The following is a 24312-nucleotide window of genomic DNA, read 5'->3' on the forward strand; positions in this document are numbered from 1 at the left end:
TTGAGCTTAATGAAGTCCCCGCGCCTGTGTCCCTGCGCGTGGACAGGAAAGGACGGGTGGTTTATAACTGTTTATTGGAGTTAATGGTAATAAATTCCTCACTTGTGATGCATTAACTTTAATGTTTTCATTACGTGATGATTTAGGTTTTCCCTTTTCACGTTGTAAATCATGTTGTCCCGGTAGCGCAGCAGGTCGAATGTCTGACATAATGTTATGTTTGGGGGAGAGAAATAACAGGGGAATGAGTTACACAGATTATATATTTATATATTTCATACATTACGCTGTTTTTTCTTAGAGGACTTTAAAAAATTGCGTCCTCGGGAAGCCTGTGGACGGGTGGACGGACAGACCCATCTGAGCAGGGATTTGCGAGACGTGGCTGCGAAGGGCCGGTTTCCATAGCAACTCCCCAAATCCACTTGGTGCTGAAGGGGTTTTTTCCCCTCCCTCTTTGCTGAGTGTGAGCCCTTGGCTAATGAGCTGTGCAAATAGATATTGAGATTTAGTGGTTTTTATTTTGCAATTATAGACTTAGTGATTTGGAAGGAAACTTTTGGGCCAAAGGCTCTACCTCCTCTTTGAATTTTCTTTTCTTTTTTTTTTTTTCCTTTGGCAAAGTCAGTTTAACTTCAAACTTGCTGTTAAATTTTCCAGACAGAATAAAAAAAAACCACCAATAAAAGTTGGAGGCTTTTTTCCACCCTCTCGGGCTAAATCCCAGCCCAATCTACGGTCAACTGTTTGCCGTTGACTGTCTCTTCTCTTGTTTGCTTATCAATCATAAAAACCATGGTCACGGACTCCTCTGAAAAAACAACAATGAATCCAACACTAACTCGGCGTCGAACAAAGGTCCGTCTGTACGTCCCCGATTTGTTTGTGTTCGGTCATTAATTGCGGTCCAACGAGGACGTTGGGGGCAACACAGTTAATTAGGCACCGTTAATCCCAGGTGAGAACTGCGGTTTTCTTGAGTGACTTCCATGGATTTTGTGTTCGCTCCTGACTGTCAGCACTTGTCAAAAGCCTCCGCCGTTGCCTGGGACCAGTTAATCTTGGTTCCTGCCTTCAATACTGGTCTGTACTGACTGCTACAAGAGAGCATTTAGCAATTGCCCGCCTGTCCCCAAGGCTGCTCTGGGTTTAGCTGCAGGTTTTGGGTGGGCTCTTTGGGTTGGGATGCCTTGCAGCATCCGAGGGCTCCTGAGCCTAAGGACGACTGATCCCAAAGCTGAACAGAGGGATATTTCAGTTGATAATTTCCTCTCGATGATTTGTTGCCATTGATTTTTAACTGCCTCCTGCTTGCTGACTAGCTTTCAGTCTAGGTAGTTATCCTGGGGTGGATGCCTACACTCTGAATTTTGCTTACTAGCCTCTTCTGAAAAGTCAGGCTGAAGCCTGAATAAATCTTCTCTGCCGTGCCTTGCCTTTTCTTCATCTACTTTCTTATTTTCCTGCTCAAAAACATGCAATAAAATTAGTCTGGCACAAGATCTATTTCATGTGATCCATGTTGACAATTGTTTAGTTCCCCATTTTCTTTGAAATAGTTGCTCATTTCGTTCCCGTCGTTATAAATGATCCCCAGCCATTTCCAAAGCACTGAAAGTATCGGTGACGTTCCCGAGGCAGGGAGGGAAGCGTGTCCAAGGGGCACCGAGGGCCTGGGAGCCACCGAGGCGATGTGATGTGACCTGGAGCAGGGGGATGAGGAGGCAAAGACCAGGGGGACCACGCTGATGGATGGTGGCTCGCTTCCCACGATGGCCTTTCTCCTCCTGCTCCCTTTGGGCAGGACATCGGTCCGTGCCCGTTGCCGGCTGCTTCGCCAGGCTGCAGCATCTGCGTGGCACTGGGAAGGTCCTGCCCGGCTGTGCCCGATGGATCCAGCCTCCATCAGCCGGAGCCTGGAGCCACAGGGCCAAGCTCGCTCCCGTCCTCCCGCGGGGGACTGGACCGCGGGGTAGGTCTGGCTGGTAACTTTGATTCAGGGTACCCGGGAAGAGGGTTTGGGGGGGATCTGCCCCCGCATGGATCGTGATGTGAGAAAGCGGAGATGCTTTCAAGGTCCTCTCCATCTTGGAAAAAGGTAACGGTTTAAATACGGGAAGCGTTATTCTCCCATCAGAGACCGAAAGGAGCACGGCTCACAAACAGCTCCTTATTTTTACATGTATGAAACTTGCATTTGATTAAACCCACAAACGCTGCTTGGCAGCGGCCATCGGTGCCTTTAGCCCCAGCAGCCACATCCTGGACCCGTTTGCCGTGGCAAACCTTGGTGGTGGGTGAGATTTCTAAAAGCTTTCAGCATTTCCCGAGCCCGTCTCGCTTTGAAGCCGGTGGGAGGGGTTGTTTGTCTCTTTCTGATTGTTTTTTTTCTCATTAGCTTCAATGGAAAAAGAGCGCAGCCACCACAGAGGGCTTTGGGAAATCACAGCCGATTGTGCTCTGGTTTGAAATGTATTTGGGTGTTCCCTGCGAAGTCCCCGGGAGCAGAATCTGCTCTTGGCACATTTGAGCCTGGTGAATAAGCTGGAGGATGGGGAATTAGCTGTAACCGTCGTGCCTCCGCGCTCCATCCCTTTGAACAGTCGGTTGATGTGACAGCGTGGGCACCGACGCGGCCCCCGGGCATGTTTGGCTGCAGCTACTGTGACATTTTGTGCAGCTGGTGTGCATGACTCAGAGACCAAAGGGGCGAGAGCTGAGATCCAGAGGTCCTTGAGGACACGGTGAGGATGGGGTGGAACGGTCACGGCGCTCGGCAGCCAAACTCCTAGAAACTTTGCCCAAAAGATGCTGTTTGGTCAGCAAAGCCAGAGGCTCGGTGGGCGACCTGGGTCCGCCCCTGTGCCAGCCTGATGTAGGAGTGAAGGTTTTGAGGCTGAGAGCATCCTTCGGCAGCACCTGGGGGATGCAAATCACAGTAAAGGTTGAGGTGTAATAAAGAGGGGAAAGGAAAGAGCTGGTGTCTGCTCCTGCACCCGTGGGTGGGGGGCCCTGGCTCCAGATTTCTCCCACTCCTGAAGTGCTACAGCCTTGTATCCTCTGCAGAAAAGTGGTCTCCAGGATTATAGCACAGAGCTATTCCCGGTTCAGCCCTTCTGCGGTAGGCTGCAGATGGAGCAATGCGGATCGTGGACTGGGAAATTCATCTGCGGGAAGATCCTTAGGGAGTGAGCAGCTCCCTTGGGAGCCAGGCTTGGGAGGCTGCAGAGGATGGAGGAGAGGCCACGAAGGTTTTGAGGTGCTGGTGGCACTGGGAGGTGTCTGGGGAAGGTCGGGGCTCATCGGGCTCGGCCACGGAGCACGGCATGGGGCGGGGGGGCAGCGCTGCCGGTACCAGCCGTCTGCTGGGCAAAGGGTGGGCTGGGGGAGAGATGCCAGGGTGGAAGGGACCACTGAGACCATCCAAACACAGCCGCAGCCCTGCCGCGCCGTGCCGGCACAGATGTGTCTCTCTCGGATGAATTTAAGGCCTTTTCTTTCTCTGTTTTTATAAATGGTGAATGGCCATTAGTGGTTGGAACAGATGACCAGGCGATGGGCTGGCTTTTCCATCGCTTGGAGTCCTAGATGTGGTGAGCTGTGGTTTACCTGCCAGCTGTGTGGTCCTGGGGCAGAGGCATCTGGCAGAGGCTGCCTGGGCAAAAATCACTCTGCCCTTGGAGACCAGAGAGCTTCCTGGGGCTGGGCTCCCGCCTCGCCTCTCTGGATCTTCTGGGTGTCCATTAGGATGGTTTAAAGAAATAAAAAACCCCAGGGGCTGTCTTTGCAGGTTAATTTAGCTATTTTCTGCTAGCAAAAGCCATCTGGCTTGTTGTTAGGGGCAGGCTGGGGACATGGGGAGGGACGGGGGCACCCCGTGTAGCCCCAGCCCCGTCTGCAGCCAGGCAGAGCCCCGAGCACCGCGTCCCCCGCACTCACCCACCTCGCGCAGATTTAATCTTCCTGGCTCTGCGTTAGCAGGGCTGCATTAGAGAGGCTGCGTGCAACACAGAGGCTACAGCTGCCATCTTCGTGTCATATTCTGTAAAACTTAAAATTTCCAGAGCCCTGTGCAATCAAATCAGCCCTTGCAACCCCTCCTTAATTGTATTAGTTTGTCTGAGCAGCCACTGAGCATTTGAGAAGAAGGGAGTCTCCTTTCATTCTGATTTTCCTGCTGGGAAACTGAGGCATGGTGTCTCTTGCAGGGCGGGAGAGATTTGGACTCCTGATGGTGTTTCGGAGGCGATGCCGCAGAGGTGCCCCGGCCCCGGGGAGCTGCCAGCCTGGCAGATCCTGGCACCCAGGGCCACAAATAACCTGAAACATGGGATCTGCTTATGTGGAAAATTGATCTCAAATAGGGCAAAGCACAACTGAGAAGGCAGTAGCTACCCCAGGGGTCCCGCCTGCTTACAGGCAAGCACCAAGAAATGAAGGGCAAAGAGAGAAGATGCGGGGCTGGAAGAGCTGGTTGCTGGCTCCCATCGCATCCACGCTGCTTTCCCGCTTCGGTTGCTCTTTGTGGTGTTTGAAAGGTCCTTGCACTCCCCGAAATCTCTCTTGGCAACTGAGGAAAGAGCAGAAAGCGCATCCCAAAGAGGACCAGGATGGCCGGCCACGTCCCTGCCTTGGCTCAAGCGACAAGCAGCATCCTCCACGCCGGCGATTTCTGCAGCCGGTTTTCTTGGGGGAACGGGGGCAGAGGGAAGCCCCATGCTGATAATGTACTGAAAGTAAATGAAATTAAATAAGCGAAACAGCACTCGCAGCTCCTGCCTTCCCCCCTGGGTAATTCAATTCGAGCGCTCGCGCTGATGGGATCTCGCCGGGGCTGCCTCTGTCACCCCGCTGGGGCCTGGATTCTTAACGTCTAAATAAAAGTTTCACTCAAGCATTTTTTATGCTGCTGCCAGCGGGATCAGAGAGCTGGCATTGGGCACATTAATGTAATATTCATACTCGCAGGGTCTCCCTGTGCATCCGGCAGCACCGTCCCATTTTCATAATTATAAATGTCCCATAAAATGACATTTAGATTTGCATTAGCAAAAGGGGTCGGGGCTTGGATTTGAGAAGGCAATGTGCCTTTTTACAAGTCAGATGCTCGGCGTTGCTAGAGAAAAGCCTGAGCACGTTTGTGCCGGGCAGGTGTTGGAGAGAAAGGAGATTTCTCTGTGCAGGAAGGGGCTGTCCATGTCCTCCAGGCATTGCAGAGGGGCAATCCCACAGCATCCCGGGCTTCCCTGAATCTGAATCGCCCCAGACAACTTTGCACAAGCTGAGGATTTGGTCTTTGAAGGATCCGGTTTCCAGCCAACAGAGGAGACAGATGTAGGGGAGCCTTTCCACCAACCCAAACTTTGTGTGTCTTGCTATCTGCTGTTTGCCCCAAGACCCATTTGCGGAGAATTTATAGCGAGCCCAGAGTTTGCAAACTATAAAACACAAAAATGAAAATAGCCCGTGAGGGAGGGAGGTGACGGGGGGATGGACTGGGCCGAGTGCTGGGTGTTAGTGAGACACGCCAAGAAAACGAGAGAAGCTCTTGTGACCTGGGATTCTGGGAAGTTATTCATACTGAAAAGGCTGCCGAGGCTGGGCACTGGGGAGGTGATTAGTGGCATTTAGTTGGCTTTTTTTTTATTGTGTTTTAGTACAAGTTATAATGGCAGGAGATGAGCAGGAAAGGAGGGCAAGACCTTCTCAGCAGCAAGCCATGGCCTGGGGACGTCCCGGCCCTGACAGTTTTGGGGATGAGATGTGGACATCGCCTTGTGCAGTGCCAGAGCCCCTCTGTGGCCACAGGGTCCGGCCACCGGCCCGGGGCGAGGTGCCGTGGTCTGGGTTAGACCAGACGTGGGACAAGGAGGTTGGGTTTTCCAAGTCGGTAAAGCTGATGGGATCCTGCCTGCTGCCAACGGCTCCCAGGGACCCAGAGAGCCTTGGCTGGGGGGTACAGGGCTGAGCATCAACCTCAGCCCGCTGAGGGCAGGTCTCTGTAGCCATGTGAATCCTGGTCCTGGTTCCCTGGAGGACTTCTTCTGGGAGCCTGCAACCAGGGTTGGGAATAGCTGGCGAGATCATGATAGACCGTGATTTTCACCTCCAGCCGCTGGTCTGCCTTCCCAAGCCTCTTCTGCAGAGAAGGGGGCTGAAAACGTTGTGCTGAGGGGTTGTGCGCATGGGAAATCCCAAAGCTTTGCTTTGCTCTCTGTAGGACTGGAAGAATTCACACCGAAGCCTATTCAAGACACAGGGAACATCTTGAAGCAAGGATATCTGGAGAAGAGGTCCCGAGGTAAGGCCTGACAAGGAGATCATAAGATAAGGTTTGGGGATGTCACCTCAGAATTACCAACAATGCAAGATTTCAGATGAAGAACAAACAGGAAAATACATCTTTTCTGCAGATTTATCTGTAGGCGCAGGCAGAATCTTTCAGGCTTTTCATAGGCATCATACACACAGGGAGGGCACAGCCTTTATTTATTCTCTTTTGCAGATCATCAAACTGCACAAAGATTAAAACCCAGAAATTGAATTAAGCAGCAGCCCAGTCCTCTAAGGCAAGATGTGCCCTTCTAACGAGCAATACCTAATGAGGATAAAATCCCGGTGAAGACAAGGTAGTTCGTAGCATCACACACATTAGCAAATTGAGATAAGGACTGTGAGTCAGCCTCAGGTTTATCTTGATTTTACTCACTCTTGTGAAAGCTACAAATTATTTCCTCATCACTCAGATTTTATCTTGATTTATTTACTGTATGACAGGTGGTATGAGGCAAGAACAGCCCGTTTTTCCTCATGGCCATCAGCTGAGCTGTGTAACTGGCCCTGTGCATGTTTTTGCTTGCTCCAATTACAGAGTAAAAGACATTTGCTTAAACCTCAGTTAGGGAGGTTTAACCCAAAGTTGTGTTCCCTCCTGGTTAGCAGGACTAAGGGTCACAGCAGCTCAGCTCAGCTCAGCTTGGAGAGCTGGGGCAGGCTTGCAGGGGCTCCAGCCTGGTAGGACAGGCTCGCTCTCCCTTACTTGGTTGAGGTTTTGCCAGAAATCTGCAGGATTTTGTTGGGAAAAAATTCTTTTTTCCCCTAAATATTCATCTGATGCATACAATGAAAGAACAGAAATGAATATTTTTTACTCTTTTGCCATCCTTTTCTTTCTAGAGCACAGCTTTTTTGGGTCAGAGTGGCAGAAGCGGTGGTGTGTCCTCAACAAAAGGACCTTTTACTACTACGCCAATGAGAAAAGTAAGTGGTGAGATATCTGCCTCCGGTCCCCAAACTGTGGGTGGTGGCTGAGGGCATGGGCAGGGCTGGAAAAGAGAACGGGAGAGCCCTCGCTGAAGGACGGGCTAATATCTGACAAGAGAAAAGCATGTACCTTGGGAGGGCTGTAATTCCCTATCAAGGCATAACACGCAGGTTCTCCTAGAAAGGTAGATCCCAGCTTGCTTTTGCTTTTTTTTCTTTCCCCCCCGACACCTTTATAGGCATGGAACAAGAGAAGAGAGACACAGGAACAGAGCTGTGTGTAAATAAAATGATGTACCAGGTTTTCCATTAGCCATCAGCTGGGCTCTAACCCCCTAAGTGACTGTATATAATCCATGTGTCAGCGTATATAAATATTTTGCAGTCATGCTCCATCAGGTACATATAAACAGACAGCTAATATCTCCAACAGAGTTTGGCACGATTAGATATATGGCCTTCCTCTGTTCCACCCATCCAGAAACACGGCATCAAAACGACTTACAAAATACACGCGTACATCTTTGGTTTAGGGTGACCACTCTGCAGCCAGGACAGGATTAAACCCCAGTGGGTCGTGGGGACGAAGCTGGGTCCTTGTCCTTCTTCCACATCCTTTGTCTGAGGGTCTCGAGCACTTTTTGTTTCCGCACAAGCTTCCCAACTCCTCTCACCCTGGCAGGGTATGTGCAGGGGTATGAGCTGCTCGGGCTTTCCCAGCGAGCTGCTAGCAGAGGTAGGTGTTGAAGCCAAGGGTTGATATTTGGTTGTTTCTGTGGGGGATGAGCAGTTGTCTTCTTCCAAACCGTCTCCAGAAGACAACAGAGTAAAGCAAACCTGTTATCGATGGGCTGAAATCCTTATATAGGGCTTGACCTCACCCCTGGAAGTTTTTCAAGGATCTGCAAATCAAAAAAAGGTTAAGAGCAACTGCCTGAATCATACTTCCATGCTTCCTCAAGAAGATTCATAAGGAAATAATGAGCTGGGGTAAATAAAGACGCCTCAGATGACTGCGGCGAAGTTCCCTCTCTCCACCCTGGCTGACACCGGCCGTGCGTGTGCATCGGCAAGATCTGTAGGCCAATTCTCAAAGGCCCCACTAAGTATTTCTTCCTGTACGCCAGCCCGTTAATGCCTTACCAGCAGAATAATCATTGGTATCATATTTCCCCAAGTACACAGTGGTCTCTGCTTCATTACAGCCAGCTCATCTCGTGCAGCCTCATGACCCTGGCAACCTTTCGCTGGCTGTTCACAATCTCTTGAGACGTAAAAGGGCATCCTCCTTACTGTGTCTTTATGAAGATTTTATAATATTCCCTTTGGATTTCCTGGGGGTGGACGTGCTTAGATTGAAGGTTTTTTTCTGGCCATTTCCCACTGACACGTGGCGTACCTCGGTTTCCCTATGTGGGCAAGAGACATCTGCACCCCGCAGCAGTACTGCGAACTTGATAAAAAGATGCAAACTCCAGATTTAGCATGTTTCTGTTCTTCCAGGCAAGCAACCTAAAGGCACCTTCCCCATTGAGCACTATAGTGCCCGGCTGGCTTTCCATCTCCGCAAAGATGCTCGAAAAAGATGCTGTTTCGAGTTAATCTGCCCTGGCAAACGCACCTACGAGGTAGGAACTGGGGGACAAAACAGACCTTCTGTGCTGGTCTGAGCCTAGGCACAGAGGCGCATGCTCCCAGGTCCGGGGTGCAGGCTGGACCTGCGGGGTCAGGGAGGCTGTGCATCTCCAAACCCCTGCTGAAACAAACCAAGCAGCACTGCAGAAGGTGCCGATGCTTCTCCTTCTTGGCGAGGCATCTCAACGTGGACCTTCCCTTGGCACGAGAGTGATCCTGGGCTCTCTTAGCACTTGGGGGACACAAGGATTAAGTGAGAACATGGGTTAGAAGCAGCAGAGGATTGGGTTTGCAAAGCCCATTTTTAAATAAGCAGTTCAGAGCCAGGTTAAATTTACACCTTCAATTTGTTGAGCACCCGGGGGGAGCCTAAAAACTGACGTAATGAAAAACCTGTCCCAGTCCACAAAGTGTGCGTGAGAGCCTACCTGAGCTTCAGGGAGATTTTGGATGTAGAGTCTTGGTTCAGAGTCAGTATAGTATATTCAGTGGGGATTGTGGTTTTCATCTGAATTATTTTAATGAATTAGGCTTGACAGCCTTCCTCTGGGATAGTCTAGCTTTGTTCCGCTTCTGTTTCCCTGTTTGGAATAGGGAGATAAAGAAGTGAAGTGGCTTTCCCAAAGTCACAGGGTAGAGAATGGCAGATCCAGGATCTCCATCCCCTATTCTAGCTGCAAATCTTTTTCCTCTTCCTACAAACAAGAACCAGCACGATAACAGGTGAACCTCTCTCCAGTTCACAGCCCCAAGCCCAGCAGAGGCTGAAGACTGGGTGGATCAGATCCAGTTCCTCCTGAAGGGTGAGTCTGGCAGCGTGGTCCAAGCCCTGTTTGTTTGGGCAGATCCTGGCAGCATCTTCCCACCCAGCTCGGGCGGCTCCCTCCCGCGATGGGTGGGCTTGTGCTCATTGCCAAGACCTTGCTGGGGTCCCAGCATCCCCTCTTAGCAAAAAGAGAGGTTCTGGGGCTTTGCTCTTTCGAGCAGGCGGTTAAAAAGAAGTGGTTGTTTGGAGCCCACACGCATTTGGTTTAAACTCAAGAGCATTTGGCTGCTTTTAGAGGATAGAGTTATGTGATCTCTCAAAGGCTGCAAGCGTCACCAAGTGGGACAAGCAAAGGGTGGGAATTGCTCCTCACTGCTGGGGTTGCAGATCTGCTGTTCTGTCCTTGGCTGATGAAGGATGGGGTTTGGCTCCACTGGAGTTGCTCCAATTTGAGACCAGCAATGCTGAGACAAGGCTCCAGCCCTGCGTATGGAAACCCTCTGGAAACCATAGGCAGCTTCCCAGGAATGGGATCAGACCCAGTTCCTTGAGGCACCTGTTGAATTTGGCTTTGTCGTCTGGCATTTGCCATCCTTCCTTGGGCTTTTCCTTTGTTTTAGCCTATTCTCAGCTTCCATCCCATTTTCTTTACACCAGGTGCTCCTGGGCCAAGCAAGGGGACGGTTCACTCCCTGCAAAGTCCATAGTGAGCACAAAGTACAGTGGCACAGGCTTTCTTACTTGATTTCAACTCACTGAAAGTACCAGCATCCAGCTGGTGCTTTGATTTGCTCTTTTTCACCGTGCTTTTGCTCTCTCCTGCCAGACCTGAGCTCCCTCACTATCCCATGTGATGAGGATGATGAGGATCCCTACAATGACGTGGACAGTTCTGACTCTGTGAACACAGCATCCCACAATACTACCCTGAATCAGGATGAGCCAAACATTGAGGTGGAAGAGGATGACATCTATGAGGTTTTGCCAGGTAAGCAACCAAATAAGCAGGTTAAAACCCAAGCCATCCCCTAGCCTTAGCCCTGTGAACATGGCAGGAGACCTCGGCCACATCACGCATTGATGGGAATGAACATCTGGGGCTCTGCTGAGTTTAACGGACCCATAACTCAAAGGTTTGAGCCCTTTTCTTTGTTCAGACTGGTTGAGGGGCCACAAGAACAAACCCTTTCTGTTCTGGTGAGGCGGAGGGTTTGTGAATTCAGGTGAAGCGGCTTTCAGAGGTTGTGCTCCGTTCAGCTCGAGTAATATTAAGTTTGGTGAGAGTGGAATCTCTGGGCTGTGTTACCTGGAAAATCAGACTTTAGATGATGAAAATGCTCCCTTCTGGGCATGCAGTCATGGCTGTAACACAATTACTGGCCTTCCAAGAGATGATAAAATAACTGCATTAAAGACTAGCGCTTGTTCACTAACAGTGCACGAGGTCTGGAGGTAGCAGGGCAGCGACTGCCAGTTAAAGGAGCCGGGAGCAATCTTCCTGGCACAGAACCAAACAGCCTGTAAGGGTGACACGGTCTGCAACATTTCTTACTGTTACAGCAGAAATCACGGTGTGACATGCCCCAGGGCTTGGTCAACAGGTCACCTGAGCCTTATTCAAACACGGGTGCTGTTCTGCCTCTGCGCTGAGGTTGGGATCACCCAGCTCTCTGCACCCCATCCCTGAGAGCAGGGTACCTTGGTGCCTGCGTTCAGAGATGCAAAATCTTGCCTCTTGTTCTTGTTTCTTCATATTTATTTCAGAACTTTATAGTTGTAGTGATTAAAAAAAATATATTAAATGCACCAGAAAGTTTTATGGTGCCCAAGATCTTTGTCTTCTAACAGCTGCCAAAGGAAATCTCTGCTCAGCGATCTGCAAGTGGCATCCAGGCAGCTGCTGGGAGCGGAGCGGGGGCTCTGGGGCTGCCTGAGCGAAGCCTCAGCCTCTGTCCATCTCTCGTCTTTCCTTCCTGACCTTCCCTTCTTCTGTTTACATCCTCAGCTCTTTGGGCAGAGCTTTCTCTTCCTCCGGGCATACCTCCAGTGGTCCCTGAGCTCAGCAGGAGCCTCCGCGCTGGGGTCCCCAGGCTGGAGTGTGTGAAGTGCTGACGGTCCGTCAGGCCCAGGGCTTTCAGCATCCCTGGCTGCTTTGGCAGCTGTGCCCGACTCCTCGCTGCCTTGCGACTACAGAGCAGATATTAGATGTGAGGTTTGTTCCACGTGTGGCAAATGGTGATCCTGCTAGGAGCTTGCGCAGGGTTGATTTAGGGACAGACCCCTCCGTTGCACCGCTCTGGGATGCAGTGTCTCGAAAGCGCTGGAGCAGACCCTGCCAGCCGGGTTCACCCTCGGTTCCCACGGATGCTGCTCTCCTGCTCCCACGCACGGATCGATGCCCTGATGCTGGGGCTGCAGAGCATCGTGGTGGAGGAGGGAACATCCCAGCCAAACCCTTCCTTTAATTATGGGCTTTTACTGTGCCCCCTGTCCTGCCCATCCCAGCTTCTTAAAAGCTTGCTAAGAGGTTCTGAAGGCAGCCCAAAGGGCTGTGTCTTGGGCTGCTCACCAGCCCGAGCCCTGCACGCAGCAGGCTTGAAGCCCCTTGCTTTAGCAGGACTTTTGCAGTACCCTTCGGCCCCGGTGCGTGGGCATCCCGGGGGCTTTGCTGCCGTGCAGGGGCTCCAGTCCCTGGGGTTCGGCCAAAGCCTCCTGCACCCAGCATCAGGGCTGCACTGAGCCGAGGCGCAGGCAGGGGCTGTGGGACAGCTGCCTCTGCCCGCATCGCCTCTGCCCGCATCGCCTCTGCCCGCATCGCCTCTGCCCTCGAGCATCCTGCCTGCAGCCCGCGGCTGGAGTCGCACCGACGCGCGGGGCCGCAGCTGGGACACCCTGCAGGACGCTGCCAGCGGGCAGCAAAGCCACAGCTCTCCCATCTGGGCAAGTCTCTCACCCCCCGCACACCCCAGTTCCCTGCCTGCTTGAAGGGAGGTGGTGGGGGCAGGTTGCTGTAGAGGCAGATGCCCAGTGGTGAGAAACCAGTTGCAGGGCTCAGGGGCAGGTAGGAGAGGTCTGGTCTGCCCCGAGCTCGTCCCCCCTGGCCCTCCGCACCCCTGGGACCCCCCAGCAAGCGCAGGGAAAGTCCCCGTCCAAGCTGGGGTCTCCTCTGGGCCCGGCTGCCTCCCTCATGTCTCAAGTGAAAATCGAGAGAGAAAGAAGGAGAGGAAAAAAAAGAAAGGGGGGGAGATGAAGAGATAATTTCCTCAGCAAGTCATCGTTGTTAATGAAGTTTTACAAAAACAGATACAACCAAGGAAAAATAAAATTTCACAGGTGATAAATTTTTCCAATTTCCCTGGCAGAATTCGATAGGATTGTTAAATTAAGAGTGAAGGTGTCTGTTAGGAAGCAACGAGCAGTGATGGGTAATTTTATAGAGTGGAAAATTGAATCAAATTGCTACATTAAAACACAGCTCCTCTGAGAATCTGCCCAACGCCCAGGCTGCTCCGGTGCAGCGGTGGGGTGCGCGGCTCCCCGGCCGTGCCGGGGGCCGGGGGCTGCTGTGGGGCTCTGGACCCCGGGTGTGGGCGCTTGGGGCTGCCCACGGGGATGTAAAGGCGTTTTCCCAGGAGTGGTGTGGCCGAGGCTGTGATGCTCCGCACAGGGAGGCAGCATAGGGGGAAGAAGCACAGCCCCTGGGAGATGCATTTTTCAGCATTTCCCTCTGATTCATCACTATAAAATCCAGATGTTGGCCGAGATCAAACACCCAGGCCCTGGGAAGGCAGAGCATCGCTTCCAGACTTGACTCGGAAAAGCACCTGGCTGCAACAGGCCGCAGGGCTGCGGTGCGGAGGGGAGCTTGTCGCGTCCCCGCGGGCCCGTTCCTGAGTTGCACAGCTCAAAATCTGCAAGGACCGCGCCTGGGGCCAGCGTGCCGCGGCGCGAGCCATGGTGCAGGCAGGGCTCAGCAGCACCCCAGGATTAGTGCCTTCACCACGGCCGTCCCAGGGCGTCTGCACCCACGCTGCGGGCAGGGCGAGGCTGCGGCTGGCCCCGCTGCAGCGCTGCGGGAGAAGATGGGGTGCAGGAGGGCAAGCAGAGCTGGCTGCTGTCAGCCGAGGGGAAGCCACGCCAGCCAGCTGCCTCCCCACCACGTTTTCCTGAGAAAAATCCCATGAGAGTTTCCTCCCTTCCTTCCACAAAGGCTCCGTCCATCACAGCCCATCAGCCTCCAAGAGCTCGCGGCGGGGCGGCCAGCCCTGAGCACGCCGGGCAGAGCAGGGACCGGGCATCGCCGGGGGGCTTCCTCCAAGCACCTTGTGCAAAAGGTACAGAGTGAGTGGTCAGCAGGGCAGGGGCTTTCTAAAGAAAGGGAAACTGAGGCACAGAGGACTGAGACACAGGAGAGCACCTTGTCCAAGCCGTGGAGCAGTCGGCTGCCTGTCTGGTGTCTCAGAAGGGCAATGCAAACAGGGAGAGGGTCCTTGGCTTTGATTTCTGGTTCGAACATGCCCTGTTCCATCAAATATGGACTAAAATGGCCCAAGGTGGGACAAGGAGAGGGAGCTGCTCTGGAAGGCCTCCCCAGCCCCTGCCTGGCAGCCTCACCTGGCTCCCGGAGAGCGAGGATGAGGGGGAGCAGCAGCTCTCTATGGACCCACAGAGCTGCCTGGGCTTCTTAGGGGCTGTAAATGTGACTCCGCATTAGCTGTGCCAGCAAGGGGAACCAGCTCTGCAATCTGGGGAGTGGGAGCCAGGAAAATGAGGAGGAAGCAGGACAAATACGTCTTCCCAGGATCATTGGGGCACCCACAGCTGCCCAGCACCACGTCCAGGCAAGGAGCGGGGCAGGGAGCCAGCAGTGCCAGCCCCCGCCGTGTGCGGGATTCATGCAGCTTTGCTCATCTTGGAAACCCAGCGGCAGCATTTCCTCCATGGCACGTATGTTCCTGCGCCAGCGCCGGCTGACGCTTCCCAAGGAGCATGTGTGCGTGCTGGGAGGTGCGAGAAGGGCTCTGGGAAGAGGTTTCCTGAGGACAGGCTGGCTCCGGGATGGAAGCAGTGCCTGCAGGATGCAGGCACGGATGCGAGCCGGAGGGGTGTGCGCAGCACGGACAGGAGGTGCGGGTGGCCGTGGGGAGCCCCTGGGTGCAGGTGTCACCCACGGCGGTGGGGAATCGATGCTGCCCCGCTTTGGAGGATGACTCTGGGGTTTTCATGGCGCACAGGCACGGGAGATGGTTTGATCGCCCTCCACCTCATGCCAAGATGGGATTAGGGGATTTAGTGCCATTGGTTAAAGTATAAAGGAATCCAGATGCGAGGGTTTGGGGTGTGTGCGTGGGAATCATGGGGGAGAGTGCTGTTACAGATACATTTATGTTCTCTTTTACAAATGCAAAGAGCAGGCAAAAGCCACTTTCAATAATTTATTTTAAAATCAATGTTAATGAGGTTCTGTCTCGTCAGTGGCCAAGTTTTACAATAAAGTCTGATTTATTTAGAAAAGATCTTTGGTGCTGCTTCCCGTCTAATGGGGGAGCAGTTGCAGTGACCCTCCAACTTAGGATGCAATTTGTAATTGGCAGCGGAGGTCTGACCTGGTTTGCATTGATTAGCGCCGAGCGGCAGAGACGGCTGGGGCCGCGTCCTCGGAAAGAGCCGAGCAGCAGCAGCACTCCGCTGCCTTGCCATCGGGTGCCGTGGGATCAGCAGAAGACCCAGGCTTGGTTTCTGTTGGCTCTGCCTAAAGGTGACGGCAAAGCCGTGTCCCCTGAGATGCAACAGGGACACCTCTTCTGCAGCGGGCCCAGCCGCGCCAGGGCTGCCCCGCGCTCCCCAGCAGCCCTTTGCCAGCGGCAGCGGAAGAGGTGCAGATGAGCAATTTGCCTGAGCATTGGCTTTCTGAAACGTTTCAGAATCAAGTTTTATTTATATTATTTTATTAGGTCGCTTCTAGTCTTTATGGTTGCAGAAGGAAGCCTGGGCTGTGACAGCAGCTAATGGGGGTGCTGTGCACCCGACTCACCCCAGCACCCAGAGCAGCTCAGGCTGGATGGGTGGTACCTGGCTCGGTGTTAAATAATCGTATTTAAACTTATTTGTGTATAGATCCTTGCTTCTGTCAGTCACTAGCCATTTTCACAGGGCTTCCCTGGGACTTCCAGCCCCTCTGTCCTTAACCTTTTCCACGGTATCATTTCTTATTATTGTCTTGCGTCCTCTTTCCCCACCCTCCGTAGCCGTGCCGGCCTGCCTGCCCTCCGCTGCCTGGGGTCTTCTTTCTCCTCCTGAATTTCTGCTTCTGTCCCCCATCCTTCCTCACATTTCTGTCCCGGCATTTCTCCTCGACGTCTCATTTTCTCTGGGCTGCGAGTCCTGCACAGGAAGCATCTCTTCCTATAGGGCACTCAGCAAAGTGCTGCCTAAATTTATGAGCCTATAATAAGTGATTTGTTTTTACCGGTGTTAACAACAATTCATATTTTTATGCAACACGTTTTAAAATATTATCTGTGACTTCCTCCCTCCCACTCTTCACAATTAAGCTGGGAATTTATTATTCTGACAGTCGGATGCTCTCGCAGCCCTCTGCCTGCCTGGGGGTTTGGTGCAGCAGCGACGCTCACAGCCCTTCCCCTGACTTCTCTGCTCTGTTTCCCCCCCAGATGAGGAGCTGGACCCCCCCTTCCCAGAGGACAGCGAGGATGCTGTGAGCAGACAGAGAAGCGGTAAGAGCCCACCCTACTTTGGGCAACGCAAAGGGCCTCCAGGTCATGGCTGGGGGGTCTGAGTCCGGCTGCCTTTGAGCGTCAAGTGGTGATGGAGGGGTGTGTGGAGGATGGGAGGGTCCCCGGGACCAGACTGATGGGTGACAGCGGAGACTCTGCAACTGGTGAAGTTCAGACAACTCAAGCTTGGGGAGCTCTCCCCATCTTCTCCATGCTACGGGCATGGGGGATGCCTCTCCTTTTTGGACGGGCACCCCATGGAGGGTGGCCTTAGCGAGCTCCCCATGGAGGAGCCCCAACATCCATCCCCTCTCCTGCTTGATGAGATCTATGTGCTGATGGATCTCCCATGGAGGCACACCCATCCCTGTCCTTCATCCCATCCTGGACCCCGGAGAGGGAGCCAGCCCTCCTGGCGCATCCCGAGGGGCTGGGGAGAGGAGCTGGGGCAGAAACAGCCTGGAGAGAGGGCAGGAAGCAAGTCCTGGCCCAGAGGAAGCCACCGCAGGGAGGGATCTCGGCGCGGGAAGCCGGAAGGACGCGCACCACCACCCCAGGATCCAGCGCCGCCCGCCCAGAACCGGCAGCCCGAGAGCCTGCCATGGTCGCCAGGGCCCCCACCCCTGCTTTTTCCTTAAGGACCTGCACCGTGGGACGGGAGCGGAAGATCTGTTTCCTCCCCGATCCCACCTGCTTTGCTTTCCATCGCCGCTTCCGCCCCGGTGCAGGAAAGCAGCGCTTGTGCCTGAGCAGCCGGGGCTGGACTGGCCGGGGGCTTCCTGCCGCCCCGCTCGCTCCTCGCCGCATGGGAAAACACGTCCTCCTGGCAAAGCCTGGCTTGGGAGAGCTTCCCAGAGCTTGGAGGGGACGGTCTCGCCCCAGCGATGCCCGACTCGCAGGGTGCCTCCCCGGCTGAGGACCCACAGCCAGCATTCCGCTTGTTGGGTGATGGAGACCGGAGGGGTTCGGTGTTGGATGCTGTGGATGGTGGGTGGCTAAACCAGCCTCATGCATGCCTGGGCTCTCCTGAATGCATGAGCACCCCAAGCATTGCTCAGCTGGTTTACCCCTCCCAGTGGTCCGAGAGCCCCCGTGCCCATCTTCCTGGCATTTCTGGAAAGCCAGATCCAACATCCAAGAAGCCCTTTGGCCAACACCACCGCCCCTCGGCTGTTTCCTGGGCAGTTGTCCCCAGCCCAGGAGGGCGCTCAGGCCTGTTTCTCCCGAAATCTCAGTAGCACAGACAGGGTTGAGTCCCAGCTGCTTGCAGGGACCCGAGCAAGTCAGCGTTTCTCCACTCCCCGTGGTTTTGCGGAGCTTGTTTCCCACCCCCCAGCACGACGACTTATTTGGCCGCTGGACCATGTGGCAGCTGCAGCCGGTACCAGCACCCAGAGCCTGGAAAAAACAACATCCCGATTTTCATAATCTGTACCGTGGTCATAAAGCGGGACCGCGTGCTTTTCCTGTAGGCTTCCCGGCATGGGGTAAGGAAAGCAGGAGGTGATGGGACGCGCACGCACACGTTTTTCTTTGCCTTTCACAACTGCCCCAGCATTTAAACATCCAAAGGACCAGGTGGCAGAAAAGCAGCTCCCTCACGGGTTTTCCAGCTCGGGGTGGGGGTCTGTGGGGTGCAGAGCACAGCTCCGTGGCAGGCTGGTGCCGGAGGTGATGATGAACCTGCACCCCAAGGCCACCCCGAGGATTTTGGCTCTCGCCTGTCACAGCCCTGCCAGCCATTTAAACACCCTGCTCGTACTCATTATCATCTGCCTGGCGGTTGTAATTGTTGTTAATCGTTATAACTGGTTTAGTTATTAGCATTGTCATGATTGCTTTAAGTCCTGTGTCTGTTTTTACACTAAATCATATATTAGACTCTTGCTTCGGAAACGCTGGGCTGCATTTCAAGAGGGAAAGGTTACCGCAGCGCCGGGAACAGCAGCCCTCGTGCCTTTGCCTTGGTAATTTGTGCTTCTGTCCAACTGGACCAAGGGCGAGAAAGAGATGACGGGAGTCCTTGAGCAGAGGGCCGGGCTGCAGGGAGGGAGGGAAGGGGCTATTTCTTAATTATATCACACGGCCAAAGTGCCAGATGAGCATTTGGCTAATGGAAAACTATTGTTTCTAATTTCTAAGAACCACAAGGAAGCCACGATGCTGGAGCAGCCCAGTAAATCCAGCTGAGAGCTTCAGGCTGCTCCTACTAAGACACCCATTTGCTCCGCTCAAGGCTGCTTAATCCCTGCCTTCTGTGCTGGACGGGCTTCGGGGCTGCTGCTGCAGTGCGAGCTTCCCAATTGAATACAAACAGAGCAAAATTCCTCTACTTCGAAAATAAAAAAGCCTCGCAGCCTGCCTCCTGTCACAGTCCTCTGCGCTTAGCGTGGCAGGAGGTTTCACCTAGTATGAGCACAGCAGTGAAAACCCCTGAGCTGCAGATGGTTGTCATTAGGTTTCAGTGTCAACAGGCTTCTGAAGCAACATGCCCGAAGCAAAGGGGTTGGGGCGGATCGTGCCTCTCCCACAGCCCCTGCTTGGGGCTGCTCAGGCTGCAGAAGAAAATGATGCGATTGTCACATTTGGCTGGTTTTCTTAACGACCCCAAGGCCCATAAACATGGGAGCAGGCTCTCGTCCCACTTACATCAGTGTAAATCAGTCGCACTGAAATGACGGCTCTGCCCTGAACGCAGATTTAAATGCCTGGACGGGGCATTGGGGCTTTTTAAACAAAACCTCTTTTCTGTAAAAGTGAGCAGAATTAACGCAGGGTAAGGCGGGAGTCCTGGGATGGTTTGTCTGGATCTGACGCACATCCCACCCAGCCTGGAGCTGGCAGGTCGGGAGGATCATGGACGTCCACCGTCCCCTGTGGAGGCTGCAGAGTGAAGCTCTCCCTTGCCTGGCCTTACCTTTAAGTGCTAAAATGGGTGCCAGGGTCCCTTTTCTGCAAACGGTCTTAATTTTAACAAGATATTCTTGGTAGCTGGCACAAACATCTCTGTTGCTTTTGAAGCTGCAGCTGGGAATTAAGCGCGGAGCCTGACCGTGCTTTCATCGTGAGGCATCATCCTCATCTGATGCAATTAATTCTGACCTTTTGAAGGCAGGGTTGGAGGGAGGGGTGAGACCTTCCCTCCAACCAGCTGACATAGTTGGAAAAAATAGCCAAACTTTTGGGAGCATGAATCTTCCTGTGGGCTGGAAAATTTTCTCCCTTTGTACTCGTGGAGTATCATGTCCAGGCTCACGCGCACGGCTTCTGCAAATCTCTGTTTTACCAACGGCTTCTCCTTTCTGCGCTCCTTGACAGGGTGGCCAGATGCTTCCAAGGTCCTCTTGTTCCTTTGATAAGCAGGAAGGAGCAGAAGTGGGATAGGGAGGCACCTCCCGAGCGTTCCTGGTAAACGAGGGACAATTAAGACGAGGCTGAGTCCAGCTTCCCGGCAGCATCCTCCGTGCGAGCGAGCAGACGGCCGGGTCCCTGTCCCGGGGGAGCTCCGGGTGGGGAGTGGGCACTTTTGGCTCTGGAAACGTCTTGGAGGAAGACGTATTTTCTATCTCAACCCCAACCCCCTTCCCCTCCCAATACATTGGTGGCACAGCAGATCTCCGAGAGGAGCAGGGGCTGATGCGGGGGGTCGCTAGGTTTGAATCTCTTTGCCAGCACGTTAATGATGATGCTCCATAGAATTACTGGTATTTTAGATACCACCGGAGCAGCCTTTCCCCAGCCTCGTCTCACAGGGGACGCCAGCGGGTCAGTGCCCAGTGCTGTCCCCCCGTACCGGGTTGTTCTCCGCATCGCGGTGTTGTCCTCGCACCCTCCCGTAACGACCTTTTGTGTTAATCACGCGATTTGCTGGCTCCTGCCAAAGCTGCTGCTCGCCTCGTCCTCCTGCGCAGCGCCTGCACGCCCTGATATTTCCTCTGCCTCCAGTTCATAACCTCTGGTTCCTGCACTTAGCACAAGCTTAAATAACTCAGTAGCTCCTACTCCTTCTATTCCCTTCACAATCTTTTCCTCACCACTGTGTGCTCCCCCTTTAATCTTTCCAAAGGATGCAGACCTACTTTTTTTTTTTTTCCCAGCCTTTCTATTTAAGTTCCCCAAGTCCCTGAGTCATTCCAGTTGCTCCCTGCTGTGCCATTATCCATCTCTGTAATGTCCTTTTTCATATTTAGGTGATCAAATCTGGGCACAGTACTCCAGATGCACCCTTATCACTCGGTCCCTTATACCATATTAGAAACATTTCCTCCAACATGTGCTCGGTATTTTCTATTTATGCTTTCTGGGCTTGGTTCAGCCGCGTGACAGAGCAGCACAGAGCGCTGGTACAGCCCCGGTGCTCGAATCCCCCCCCCCTGCAGAATGTGGTTTTACTGGGTTTAATTAGCCATGGGGGTCACATCATGGAGATGTCCGTGTCGTGACATCTGGATTCACCCCCACTTTGGTGCTGTGCCATCAGAGCAGTCTCCTGCCTGAAGCCTTTGGTCCAGGAGCATGTTTTAACTGTTGTCTTCGGTGCTTGAAAACTGGGAATCTGGGTGGGTTTGGGTGGTTTTTTGATGCTGTGAAGGGTCTGTTGGATGTGCTGGGACAAGTCGCTTCCCCAGCCTGCAAACTGGGCAGAGTAGCATCTCCTCTGGTCGTGGGGCTCTGCCAGACCTTGGCATCAGGCTCGTCTGGTCCCATTGCACGGCGGGATGCTTTCTGCCCCCGCAGCGGTGACCCACCTATCGTGGTGGCTCTGGCCTCTGGGCCAGTTTCTGGGGTGGGAAATGCCATTCTGAGAAGGCAAAGATGGAAATGTTTCGTTCTGGAAATGCTGCTGTGACATTTTCCAGAAAACCCACGCACACATTTAGCCCAGGGCGGTCCCCAGCCTTGGCACCGCTTGCCAGCAGTCTCATCAGCCCAAACCCATGGCTTTCAGCAAACAGATCATTTGCCTCACTCCCCAAAAAAAAGGGAAAAAAAGAGTCTGCTGGCTCACGTTGCCTTCCCTTTCCGCAGCAGACTGTGATCACAGGCATCGAGCAAAGGCTCTGCCTTCCCAAACTCACAGCTTGACGGGAAGATCGGGACTGAGCTGTCAGGTTGTACCATGCTGTAGAAGGTTTGGGACCTTCTCTGACCTCCCGGGAATGGGGAGTGAAGGCAGATGTTTGCTCCCTGCTCTCCTCCCATCCCTGTTCCTGCTCCGGGTGCTCCCAGTCGAGCAGCCGGTGCTGTTTGCTTGCTGAGCAGGCCCTGCTCCATCGACTGCAATCCCTTGGCTTCTTTAATTAATAAATAAACTTGGCTGTCACCTTCCCCAGCAGCATCCTCCCAGAGGCCCCGTGCAAATACCCCTGTTAATTAACATTATTCCTCTTCCACGGCCTCTGGCATGGCTGTCACCGTGGTGGGGACACTGCCCAGCAGAGCGGGCGCTGGTGCCCCGTGTCCCCTCTTGACCAGGTTACGGGTGTCCACCTCGGGGACAGCTTGGTTTGAGCCTGAGGAGGAGATGAGGGGCTTGGGAGAGCGGGAAGGCATCTTTGGTTCCCTTTGTGGTTTGTAGTAAGCAGCTTTAATTCAGGGTCTTCTCAAACTGAAACATTTATCAATGTGTTTATGTGTATTTACTGATACTGCACTTCTTTATCGACCAGCCCCTTTTCCTTGCAGTACCTCTTTGGCCTCTGCCTTTTAATTGAAATGCAAAATTAACACCACCACCATTTCCTTCCTTTCCCCAACAAATACCAGTCCCTCTCCCCCAACACCCTGCCCACAACCCCTGTATTTCCCCATATTACTCCTTATCACCCTGATCCCTCTTTTTTTTTTTTCCCCAGGAGGTCCCTGCCGAGATTATGCCAATTACTACCAAGGCATGTGGGACTGCAGCAGCGAGCATCCCGACGAGCTCTCCTTCCACCGCGGAGACCTCATCTACATCCTAAGCAAGGTAGAGCATCGCCGGCGGGTTCCTTGTCATAGGGCTGGGGCTCAATTGCAAGGTCAAGAGCTGATGAAATTGGTAAAAATCAAGGTCCAAAGCAGAGTTAAATTAGGAATTTAGGGGGCGGGGGGGGTGCCGGGGTCCTGTTCCCGCGCATCCCACTCCCTGCTCTGTGCCTGCCCCGTCAATACCACTCCTGCCCATACCCCCTGCCTTCACACGTGGCATTTCAAATGCCTCAAAGCAAGATTATTTTATTTTTATTTTTTTTTTCCACGATAATGGAGTCGGTACGTGCTGTTGCTCAGGTATTACAGGGGTAATTGGCTTGCTCAGCCGGGTGTGACCAGGGCTCCCTTCGGCAAGCGCACGCAGGTGAATAAATTAAGTATTTGCATTAGCGGGTCTGCGGGGGCAGGAGCAGAGCCACCGGTGCCTGTGACCCTCTCCCAGCCCCGCTCGTCCCCGCAGGGCTCTGCCCTGGCTCCCAGCCGGTCCCCGCCGGACCACGGCGGTTGGCAGCGATGAGCTGGGGTGGCTGTGTTTTATGGGTGATGTTTTGCAATGCACTTTGCACCCCGATATGGCACAGGTGCGGCGATGAACTTGGGGGGTTGCATTTTGTTTTGCGACGTGCTATGGTGCCAGAACAACAATGAACTTGGGGGGCTGCACTTCGTTTTGCACTGTACTTTGTACCTCAAGGGCAGCAATGAACTTGGGGGTTGCATGGTGTGGATGGTGTTTTGCAACGTGCTTTGCACCCTCATACAGCACGTGGACAGGGATGAGCTGGGGCGGTTGCGTTTTATGGGTGTTTTGCAATGCACGTTGCACCCTGATCTGGCACAGGAACAGCGATGAACTTGGGGGGTTGCAACACGCTTTGCACCCGATATGGTACAGGAACAGCGATGAACTGGGGGGGTTGTACTTTGCTTTGCAATGCGCTTTGCACCCGAAGGACAGCAATGAATCTGGGGGGTTGCATGGGGTGGATGGTGCTTAGCAATGCGCTTTACAGCCCAGTCTGGCACGGGAACAGTGGTGAACTTGGCGGTTGTGCCCCGTCTGCCCTTGGTGGGCACCCACCCGGGGAAGGTCAAGCGGCCGCGATGCGGGGAAGGGCAGCGCGTGCAGCGGTGCCTCAGCTGGGCAGGCACGGACCTTTGGGGATGAAGGGCACCTCCAAGTCTTAGACTTGTTAAGACCAAGGCCACATTTTACAGCTGAGAAAAAGAATCAGGTTGAGTTTCGCATCCTGGCGGTAGCCACAGGATGTCCCCAGGGTGGACACGGGTGATCAGACGCCGCAGCGATGGGCAGGAGAGCCGCAGCGGCAGCGGCAGGCCTCCCTTGGAGGTTTTGTCCATCCATCAGAGCCCTCGAGGCCGGACCCGCAGCACGGGAGCCCTTTGCTCCCGCAGGCTCCGAGCTGGGCACCGCTGGCGCTGCGGCTGACCGCCGGCTGCCCATCCACCTCCCCGAAGGTCTGCAGCCAGCGTGGCACGGACGTTTTTAGCTGGCGGATTTGAGGCCAGCTCCTGCGTGTCCCCGCGGAGGCAGCTGCATCCCTGGCAGCAGCAGAGAGCAGCTCTGAGTCCCTTTCTGGAAGGCTGAGAATTCCCCGTCTCTGGATCTCAGAGCACTTTATGGTGGCATTTAGCGACCCGCTGGCCCCCGGGATGGGGCTGACGTGCTCTGGGCACTGAACCCACAGCCCTGGCTCGTAACCTCATTTATCCAGGGAGGTGACACCAGGAACAAACCATGGCCGGGTGACACCAGGAGCAACCCACAGCCATCCCTGGGGGCGATACCCGCAGCCCTCAGTGCCCACACCGCTGCCGGCACCTCGGTCCATCCCGCCGACGGCCGAGCGGGTTGGGTCCCCCCCGCGCCAGCTCGGGGACACAGCTTGGAGTCACGGCAGGGTTTTCGCTCTCTTC

General features: G+C 53.9%; 1 protein-coding gene across 1 annotated transcript in view; it reads left to right on the forward strand.

Annotated features, from left to right (window-relative positions):
• SKAP1 (src kinase associated phosphoprotein 1) overlaps positions 1-24312 on the forward strand; it is a 158826-nt gene that overhangs the window by 122054 nt on the left and 12460 nt on the right. Inside the window, exons 5-11 of the mRNA XM_082331735.1 lie at positions 6221-6301; positions 7177-7260; positions 8767-8891; positions 9638-9701; positions 10491-10652; positions 16339-16401; positions 22257-22369. Coding sequence (XP_082187861.1) covers positions 6221-6301; positions 7177-7260; positions 8767-8891; positions 9638-9701; positions 10491-10652; positions 16339-16401; positions 22257-22369 — 692 coding nt within the window. The remainder of the gene's footprint in view (positions 1-6220; positions 6302-7176; positions 7261-8766; positions 8892-9637; positions 9702-10490; positions 10653-16338; positions 16402-22256; positions 22370-24312) is intronic.

The sequence above is a fragment of the Platalea leucorodia genome (genome assembly GCF_965183815.1).
Source record: "Platalea leucorodia genome assembly, chromosome: 22".
In the NCBI taxonomy this organism is placed as follows: domain Eukaryota; kingdom Metazoa; phylum Chordata; class Aves; order Pelecaniformes; family Threskiornithidae; genus Platalea; species Platalea leucorodia.